Genomic DNA, 11,036 nt, shown 5'->3' on the forward strand with positions numbered 1-11,036 from the left:
AAAATCCCTTCAGCTTTTGTTAACCCCAAACCTTATTTCAGGCATCAAACTAAAAATCCATTCAAAGACACCCATTGACTTTGAGACAAGGACACAGTGAGTGGTAAAGTGCTAACTCATATTCAGCTTTGAGGACTGGAGAGTAGAGCACCGGCCTTTGAAGCCAATTTTACAAAGTGGCCAAAGTGTGAAATTACAACACCGCAGTCCTTCACGTGACTTCCATTGTCAAAGAGACATCTGTAAAGCAGTGGATAATTTTGTGTCACAAGACCTGCAAAATGACACGTTACACCATCGAAATAATGTTTTGAAAGTATAGGAGAGCCATACAATTAAATCATTTAATCCCTATTCAAGTAACGAGAGGGCTAAACTGAAGGTCAGCCTCTCAGCTTGTAGATGTTAGATGCTTAGCCGGTGGAAGTATCTAGTTGGCTTGCTCTATGGGCCCTGCGATTTTTTTGGCTTCATGCGCCACTGAGCAGCTTTCACAGGAGTAAATCTGGTCCCACCTCTAGTGCTGTATCTAGTACATCCATGAGTGAGAGTGGCTTTTATAGTGGGTGTTTTCAGTTTCATTTTCAGTTGTTTATTGGCAAAAATGGATGTCTGCATTCATAAATATGTCATCACTGTTATACTTTTACCTCCACCAATAATCTGACTTATTCTCGTAAAAGGAGAATTTCGGATTTGTTTGTACATTGTGCGGGTAAGTCATCTGTGGGGTTCCATTACGTTTCGCCATCTTGAGAATACACCCGCCAGCAAGGGACATACAGCACCGCCTTTGGCGTTTTCGTTGAGAGCCAGGCCAACACTGCGTGACTGAGGAGCCGAAGGAGAGGAGCAAGAGGTGCTTCGCTACTGCCCTGGCAAATTTGAAACAAAGTCCCACTCTTTGAGCATAATGTAGGATCATGCATATGCAGCATCATGGGAGACGGAATCCTTGTCGCCAAGAAAGCGCAAAAGGGAATAGAAAAGGCAGCGTGACCGGCGAATTAAAAAAACGAAGGCCCACATCGGGGTAGCCTTTCCCAGGTAGAGAGAGCTGCTGAGGGAGAATGGTAATGCAATCACAGGCCAGCGCCGCTGTTGGCTGTTAGCCGCTGTTAGCGGCCAGTCGCTAACAGCCTCATCCCTCTCCTCGCATCACTGCGCCGCTGTTAGCCGCTGTTAGCGCTGGCCTGTGATTGTATTACCTTTCTCCTTCAGCAGCTCTCTCCACCTGGGAAAGGCAACCCCAATGCTGACCCTTGTTTTTTTAATTTGCCGGTCCCGCTGCCTTTTTGATTCCCTTTTGCACTTTCTTGGCGACGAGGATTCCGTCTCCCGTGATGCTGCATAATACATGATCCTGCATTATGCTCAAAGAGTGAGACTTTGTTATGCGGCAGTAGTGCCGCTGGCCACTAACAGCTGTTAGCGGCACAGTAATGCGAGGAGAGGGATGAGGTGTGTGAGGTTGAGCCACTTGTCAGTTGTCAAAGGACAAGACGTGATTGGTTTGTTTCAATTTACATCCGCCCCAACAGTCCTACGTTGTAAACACAGCCAGCATGGTGACGAGGGGGTTTGTCAACTCGCGTCGCGTGTGTCTGTGTAAGAGCCTGAATGAATACTCCATGTAGTATCAGATGACATGGTTTCATCAGTGTTATCATAGCTTTTTGGTACACAGCAGCTACAGTTGTTGCAATACGTCTTTGAAACAGTGAGACGCTAGAGTGCGCCATCTGTTTGAATACAATATATGATTTCAACGTTAGATGGGAGAAATTCCTACACACTGTGGCTTTAAAAAAAACTTCAACAAGCGACACAAAAATCAGATTTATGCTTTATCTGAAGTGTTTTCAAATAGTGTTTTTCAGCTTTACAAGAGAAATGACTTTAAGAGTGAAGACTTACTAGTTATTTTGGTAAATACACATCAGGTTAAGTACCCACCTCCGTTAAAGCGCTCAGCCGTTTCCATGAGCTTTTCTATGAAACCATCCAGGGCCATTAAAATGGGTCTAGCTAATCTTTTTTGTGATGGAGGACTGGCTCTGCCTTGACTGCAACTTTTCTTTTCCTTCCCCACAACTTTTTCAAATGTGTTTTTTGATCAATACTTGCTGAGGACAAGGAGGATATGCTTTTTTCCTCTCAACCTTGAAATGCACCGTCACAATTAGGCTACATTAACACTGGGTTACAGTGGGCTGGATAAATTAATCAGCAGCTAGTGTATAACCCAGACCAGCATCTTTGCCACCTTACTGTTAGTCCCTAGTAGCTAAGTAAGTAAGTAAGTAAGTAAGTAAGTAAGTAAACCATATTGCTTTAAAATATAAAGAAAAATAAATCTTACCTTTATGTGTAATCCTTTCATTCTGTCACATTGTTACACACTGGTTAAAGCTGGTGGTTTTTGAAGTGCAGGTTAACAGTCACACTGTACACAATCAGGAACTTGCTAGCCTAGCAACATTAATGCAACAAAGAGCCCATGATGTAATGCCATCTAATGGTGACAGGCAATGTCTAGTTCTTGAATACTACACCAGTGTTTCAATTTTTCATTCTGTTGGCCATGTTATCAGGTCTAGCTAGCTACAGTGGGCAAATCTGTGAATCCTAGGATAGCGAAGAAATGACTCGCCCTACTCTCCTTGTGATTGGCTGGTAGGCCTACCTGTTTCCTTGGATTGGTTAGGTTCAGTGCCGTAGAATAGAACAAGAGCTCTGGTAAGGTTTAGGCAAGAGGAGTGGGATTGGTTGGGGTTTGGGTAAGACTGTTAGGGCAAACCAATCGGAGGCAGAGAAAGGCGGGTCATTCCTTCACTATCCTAGGATTTGTACCTTGACTTAAGTACTATTGTTACTCCACTTGGTAATAGTGTTACCATAGAAACAGTCCATGGATACCACTGAAAATCATTAGAAGCTATGCTAACTGATATTTCTATAAACTAATTTCTCATTATACCTCTAACTCTGCCTATAAACCCCCTGCATCATGTACATAATGAAATGGCAAAAACACTGCCTTAGTTACTTAATTAGTTAGTTTTAAGACACCAAACAAAAAGGCCCTCCTAAAAAAACATTACAGCTCAAAATAACAGAAATCCACAAAAAAAAAAAAAAAAAAAAAATAGTTGACTGGCTAATTGAACCAACTGATGAAAGCTACGTTATCATGGAAAATTGTCAACATATCTGACTTGACCCTGATTTACCTCACATTGAGATGTGCGGCTGACGCATCAAACTAACGCAGATCACGCATAGTAGCCATGACGCCGTCGTGTTTGCATTGTTTGCAGCAAGTATATCACTGGCCATAGTCTAATCTATGGGTATACTTTCATTTTATTAGTGTATTTGCTGCTTATTATGCTGCTTCTTATGAGGTTTTGTTCAAGCTTGGTTAGTGGAAAATATTGTTATGCACAGTAGCCTATGTCTTTTTTTAACCCTGAAAAGTACTCTAGATGGTTAATTGCTGAAAACTACACATTTAGAGGAGAGATAAAAAGACAAATTACGCTCTACTTGTGATGTAGGCTAAATGTTGCAACAATACACCCTGATTTAACCATAAATGGTCAGAAAAACAAACCAAACAAAGGTTAACAAAGGTGACCTAAATAAAAAAAAAAAAAAAAAATCAAGTGGTCTTCTGTCAGCAGTCTCCAATCAGCACCAGTTATTCTCCATTTTGTCTTCTGGGCACATAATGAGGAATGGGAGGTCAGGCTAATAAAAGACTCTTCCTAAGAGGGATTGACGTGCTTTCCTTCCCAGTAATTGGCTGCGGAAACCGTGAAAGCGTAGAGTAATTGCATGTTGCTATGTTTTAATTAGTGCCGAAGCTTATTGCATGCTGCTTCCCCAGGTGGCCTGTAAATTCACCACACACAAAACCATAACAGCCACTACTAGTCTGTGGAGAAGAGCTGTGCATCACTGTACATTAAACAGATGATAGCTGGATAAAACATTCTCCATCCATGTCCCATCAAACCTAATCCTGCACGTGGCTGCCTGTGGTCTGTGGAGATGAAATTGCAGCAACTAAATGTCCACTGATATTTTGCTAAACAAGATACTGTATTGCATGTATAGTTTGCAGTACATATATTTTTCTGTGTGTCCTTGTGTGTCCTCTGTGTGAGCCAAATCTTAAGTGGAAAAACAATGATGCACTTGTATAGCAGATGTTCGTGCTCCAGAAATTGACAGCAATTAGTGTTTAAATGATAATACAATCTCTTGTGACAATATTTTCATGTTTTCTGCGTACCTGACACACTCAGCACTGTGCTATAGACATCCTGCTAATCGATGTTTTATAAACAATCACACCTAAACAGCTGTTATAAAGCCACAGAAGTTGTTCAGCAACCAAATCCAAATAAACTGGAAAACTAACAGAGTAAACACTGCCTGCAGACTAACATATATTTCAACAGTACTGCACAACATCACAGTCAGTTTTATGATATTAAACATGTTATTATTAGATCATTAGACAGTTATCAAGAAACACTTGCTGGTTAAAGCTTCTTAAATGTGAGCATCTGCTTTTTTTCCTCAATATTATATCAACTTAATTTTGGGGGAAAAAAAACATTTGAAGATATTGTATCTCCTTGGAGTTTTAGAAATTGTAAGGGCTTTTTTTTTATATACATTTTTTAGACTAATCAGTTCAGAGAATGTGGAAAAAAGATTAATTGATAATGAACGTATTAATCAGCCTTAATCTGTATTTTAATAGGATTATTTGTTGAAGGGGTTTATATTACAATCTCAACATCTATATTTGTAGTATTCAATAATTTGAGTTTACACCCTTTAATTGTGACCTTTTGCTAAGCCCCGCCCCTTTGTGATGGTCTGACAAGCTGTCGGAGTGAGCATGGAGCCCTCACTGTAACTAAGAGCACTCCCTGAAGAAATGTTATGCTATTTTGGGGTCTACATTCTGTGTTTGAAGGATATATCCAGGATGTCAAACTGACTCAGCAGCAACAACAGGTTAAAAAGACAAAGATAGTTAGAAGCTAAAGCCGAACTATAGGCTACAGATCACAGTGTAAAAGTGAACCACCACATCACTGCTGATAGCCACACAAGACAATGAATATAAGGGAAACTTTGCTGATATTGAACCAGCTGTGTGGCATCACAGTGTGTGCAGATGAGCAGTGTTTGGCTTTACCCCCGTGCTGCTGCCAACACCGGAACCAGACGAGCAGGGATCTCCAGGGGCAGCCAAACAAGGTTGATCTGCGCACAATGCGATGACACACAGCTGGTTGAATATCAGCAAAGTTTCCCTGCTTCCCTTCACTGGTTCCTGTACAGCAGGGTCGGACTTTTTTCACTGTTAAAATCATTAAAAAGCAAAAGCAGCATGTGTATACATTCAGTAGGCTATATCTTCAGTAGCTAGCTAGCTAACCCTACACTTTTTAGGGTTTGATTTTGGTTTTGGAACAGGGAAGAAGCGTTTATCTTTTTCCAACCTCTCCAGGTAACAAGTATCATTAATACACGACGTGCCCCAGGCGCAACATTTAGCTCCAAATCCACAAAACCAGCCTGAAAATGAAGGAAATCTGAAACGACTGCTTTAGAGTCAATGGAGCACAGCTGTGCTGTTGTTGGACCCTGGTCTGATCCGGCCTGATGCTACGTTACTGTATGATTGGCCAGTCTGCGTCCAGGGGTGGGACTTAGCGAAGGGTCAGTTACTGTGATCCTGATCCCTCTACATTTATCATTTTGAACACACACACACGAGTTTATTTTATCCAGGTTCAAAGCTCTTTTATTTGACCAGAGAACAGAAGAAAAACAAAAAACAAAAAGTAGCCATCAATTTACAGCAAACACTTTTGGTCCTAAATAACATTCCAGTCAAAACAAATGAAGTCTGTTCAGAACAACAGGCCCCAGTCAACATGCTTTGTTGGAAACCAGGAAGAAAAGCAGTAAAATGAAGCTCATATCATGTTAAACTGAACATCGGGTGTCAAGCACGGCCCAATGGACAGTGTTGAACAAAAAGTTTATTTTAATTATGCATTCAAAATGTGTCTCTGTCTGCTTGGCCTTATGCCAGGACATTGATGCGTGAATCTGCCAGCCAGATTATTTCTTGCCGAATCTCTGGGGCACGGCCATACTCCAGATCTGACCGGGTGCAGCCTCCCAGTCACGGGTGTGCATCTGATCCTCCGACACTACCTGCCCTCTGGAGCCGCGACCAAACCTGCGAGGGAGGAGAAACACAGGCAGGAACCGATGTAATTTAAAGTATTGTGGACTTGTGCAGGAACACAACATGCTTGTGATAAGGGATAAACATGGACAAACATAATACACAAGATGCAAATATAAATGAATCCTGCATATTTTGCAAGCCAAAAACTCCAGGGCTGATAAATGAAGCCAATGTGAAGGTGTCAAAAACTGCAGTTCTTCAAATGACCACTTGAGGCTGGCCCCAGAGGTGAGTCAATCTTCATAGACCCTCATTATAAAATGCCGAACTCTCATCCCCATTCCGGACGACTGAGCAAGTAGTGAGTAAGGCTTAAAGTTGTGCAAAATTAAGGCCGTGGTCACTTTGAGTGACAGGCTGTCTGAGAAGTGCAGACAACCACAGTTTATGAGTCAGATCCATCCTTCACTCATCCAACTATGGTCAATTCTGGCTCCAAAAATCCAAAATGGCGATGGCCGCAATGCAGAACTCATGCAAAAGGGTTTCATTTTGCCTGCACGTGGAGCAGGCCACCGGAAACACCACTCGGCCTTGCTTCCAGTTTTTCCCAGTGGCTACTCGCGGTATTGCAGAAAAAAAAAATCCCCTGCGGCCCAAAAAGCATTTTTCCCATAGACCACCATTATTAAAGAAACATCTGTGTAACTGTTGAGAGGACACCTCGAACTGCAAACAGTGGTGATTATGACTCATTCTGTTATGAATTTTTGATCCATGAAGGTTTTACATTTGTAAACCATTCCTGAAACTGAAAGAAGACATTTAAAATCTGTGATGTCATCACAATGTGGAGTCTATGAGCCGTGTGGGAACTTGCAGGCAGGGCCAGCAGGAGAAACACTACTGCGCATATTCATATACCACAAAAGTAAACCTGGAACAAAGAAGATTTTTATGACATATGCACCAGGCCAGCAATTACACTGAACTGAATAGGCGCCATCTCGAGGTCCAGTATGTAGTTATTATGATATATATGTATGACATTAGCTACATAGATTAGTCAATGATTAGTCAGTTGACAGAAGAACTACTCTGATTAGAGTTTAAGTCAATTTCAAGCCAAAGACGTAAATCATTTGCTTTCAGACTGTTGGTCAGATTAAAACAAGGCAATTTTCAATGTTTTACAGGCCTTTAATCAAGAAAATAATAAGCAGATTATCAAAGGCTCTATGTGAGAATTGATGCAGCTGCTGTGGTGTCACCGATTGGTTTGTGCACTACCGTTTTTGAACCTTGAGTTTGACATGTTGGCCGTTGCTATATTATTTTTCTGGGAGCCAGAAGTGACCATATTTGGACAAGAGATTGGATGTTTTGAGGAGCAAGAGCTGGATCTGATTCACAGAGTGCTGTAATGTCACACAGACAGGCACTAAAGCAGCCCCGCCCTTAATTATGCGTAACTTTAGGTCTTACAGTTACCATGAACATTGAAATTAGCTGTAGATATCCAAACCATTTTCCGTACCAGGCTGTAAACATGTTTATTTCTGTTTTCTGGGCATTTTAACATTATGGTCGATGGGGCTCTGTTTTAGAGCCAGCCTCAAGTGGCCATTCGTTGAACTGCAGTTATTGGCACTCCCGCATTGGCTTCATTTTTCAGCCTCTGAGGCTGTCACTTGCAGATTATTCGATCATGAATATAGGCGAATTATTCATTGCAGCCCTATCTGTATGGCTCTTCCAGTGATAATTTCAGACATCAGGGCCTGTTCAAGTTGTCAAGTGTTGTTTTTCTCAAACAAACTCAAGTAAACCTACTGCACCTGCATTTCCTGTCACATTTTTCGACAGTAGAATTAATAAATATTTGGTTTAATTCTGAGCTTAAAGGAAACTGCCATACAGAGGGTTGGAATAGCACAGTGTTGTGCTAGTTATTATGTTTGTGTGATAAATCGAGGCTCTGTAATGGCACTGACCTCTGTGGCTGATGGAGGACAGAGTCCCTGGTTTCCCTCTGAGATCCGAGCAGCAGAGCTCTCAGCACTGTGGTCAGCAGACGATCATCGATGCTGTTATCTGTGTTTTCACTCTCCTGGAGCACAGCAGCATGCACACAAACAAATGCAAAGCCCAGCATCAAAAGGCTTGTATTCTGTTTATGAAATCCCCACAGAAATATCTTGGGACAATATCAAGATCCCAAACTGCATTCAGTTCTGGGTTGCAACACAAACCCCAGGGGTGGGAACTGCAGCCAGTCAGTCCTGCTGTGGCGAGGGACCTTGAGATGGAGATATCAGTGTGCAGAGACAGAAAAATGGACCACATGCCTATCCGAATATCCATACACCCTTATCTTTATGCAAAATAAAACCCAGATCTGTCTGTCTCTGCCCGCCACAGCGGGAAAACCTTATAATTTTGCCTGTGCTCTGAATCCTCCTCCTTTATCCTGCTCTGACTGACTTTTGACCCCAGAATGCATTACAGTGTATTTCACACTGTTGCATGAAGACGAGCACTGTCTGAAATCTAAATGAGTTGTGTGATTTAGCTTGTCTCACTTGATAAAAACGGCTCACATTGCATTTACATACTTCATCACACGGAGTGACAGACTTCTCTGAAAATGTTGGCATGTCTTCTGGTTGTGCACAGAATGTTTCATTCAGTCTAATGTGGCAGAGCAGACACTCCATATTTAAATCCTGCCTAGAGACAGACAGTATATTTAACACATAACCATGTGTAACTGAGATATGCCTCAAAATTAGATTTTTATTTGTGGATGCCAAAATTATTTTTGGCAAATCGGATTAAATGTATCCTGAATTATATGGGAGAAATGGTATGTTTACTCGTCACAGCAAGTTAAATCAAAGACTCGAAATGGAGTGTGAGTGGTTCGTTGTCTCACCAGCCCCAGCAGGTGGTTGGCCACGTCCTCCTCTGAGCCTGGCAGGATGTCATTTTTGTCCAGACTGCCTTGGATGTGAAGAGCCTGACTGACGCCAGCCATCGCCACAACCAGAGCCAGAAGAGTCACCACCGCAGCTGTGTCCATGGTCTCAATCTGTAGGGGAGGTCAGATGAATTCTGATGATAAAGGCAGCGGAAGGATTTTGGTCATCCAGTTGCACCTGTTGAAATCAAGAGGCTTGGCTCCTGGGAGACGGAGGGAACACTCGTCCTGGTCGGGGTTAAGTGTCCTCTTTGTGCGGTGTCCTGGCCGACTTCAGTGGCGATAACATCCTTGCCTTGGTCTTATATACACCTCACGGTCACTGGCTGAGAAGCCCCAGGAGAGCTGGAAAAGATGCTACTGTACAAAGGGGAACAAGGGACAGGATGGGGGAAGAACCAACTCCCTAATATAAGAATTAACCAGGTCCATTTAGCAGGATCAGGGCATTAGTGATGACTGAGCGCCAGAGTGCATTATTATGTGGCCCTTAGGGTAGTGCAACACAACTCTCCCAGTTATTAAACAGATAAATCCCTGCAAATGGACTCTGATCCACCAGTCCCCGTTGCCCAGTAGTTCAAACTGCATGTACAGACAAACAATATGTGAGAGCACTCATCACCCACTTAATCATGCACCAATGTTAAACAGATCAGCCTGGACGACCACAGTGATCTTAAACAATAAAGTAGCAGACACAAAGGAATTCCAAAAGAAATGAACAACAGAGTGAGACATTATTAGAGTTTTTAATATCTTGCTCCAGACCTTATTTTTTTCTAAACTAGAGGATAAATCTACAATATCATCTCACACCTCAGGGTTTGCAATAATGTAACTGATTCATTCATCAGTGACACATCGACAACAGAGTTTGTCTGTTAATGGAGTCTCAGTTTGATGTTGCCGATCTTTATTTTCATTTAAGGGATCATTTTGTAAGCAAAGGCTGACTTATCATGTTCAAGATAGTGTGTGTGTATAAGGATAATCATTTAAAACGCCCCACACATGCTCTCTCTAAATGATTATTGGAAGAAATATAAAACAAAATATGGTTCAGTCGTGACGTTATGGGTCATCAAAGCCTTTGCTTACACAGTGGAGGAGACGGTTTTATGAGTTTCTCCTTCTAACATGCTGATGAAGGGGTTTCAGAAACAAGCTTCTCCCAGAGGAAACAGCGTCTCAGAATTAAAAATAAAAGGCTTCATTTGTTAAATGTCAGCTTCCTTCATTTTGTTAATTTCAAACAAAGACTACTTTAGGCTTGATTTGTGAGAGTGACACCGGCTTTATTAAAGCTGTATGTGTCCGCTTTGTCTCTGTCTTTGACTCATTGTGTGTGTGTGTGTGTGTGTGTGTGTGTGTGTGTGTGTATGTGATAATTAGTCACTTCCTCAATACTGGATGAGACATCAACAGATTTGGCTCATCAAAGTGCCCTAATGGGTGACAATCCGCTTACACTGGTTCACAAACACACACACATACACACACGCACACATGCGCACAGTCCAACTGTCCCTGTTTAACTGTCATGGCAACCAGGATGACATCTGACAGATTCTCAGGGAATTAGTTTTCACTACTATAATAAGATCATAAGCTTTTGGATTACAGAAAAATCTAATTTACCTCTGAAGTGACAATAAAAAGTAACATGTATGTTTAGTCTGTTTTGTTTAAGATTAGATTACTATAAACAGGAGCAGACATTTGCCATTTAATTAGGTACACCTATACAGTGTAGTGCAATCCAATGCAACAGCTCTGCGGTAACATCTACTCTTGTGATGCTTTTAATGTTTTGCTCTTGTTGAC

At 41.8% G+C, this 11,036-nt stretch overlaps 1 protein-coding gene across 1 annotated transcript; it reads right to left on the minus strand.

Moving 5' to 3' along the window:
• Positions 1 to 5,911: 5,911 nt before the first annotated feature.
• npffl (neuropeptide FF-amide peptide precursor like) lies at positions 5,912 to 9,467 on the minus strand. The gene is made up of 3 exons (XM_049582357.1): positions 9,165 to 9,467; positions 8,224 to 8,339; positions 5,912 to 6,277 (listed from the first exon to the last, which is right to left on the minus strand). Exons 1-3 carry the CDS (start codon positions 9,309 to 9,311, stop codon positions 6,157 to 6,159), a joined length of 384 nt encoding a protein of 127 aa, XP_049438314.1. The 5' UTR covers positions 9,312 to 9,467; the 3' UTR covers positions 5,912 to 6,156.
• Positions 9,468 to 11,036: the final 1,569 nt, after the last annotated feature.

This window comes from Epinephelus fuscoguttatus, linkage group LG1 (genome assembly GCF_011397635.1).
Source record: "Epinephelus fuscoguttatus linkage group LG1, E.fuscoguttatus.final_Chr_v1".
Lineage (NCBI taxonomy): Eukaryota > Metazoa > Chordata > Actinopteri > Perciformes > Serranidae > Epinephelus > Epinephelus fuscoguttatus.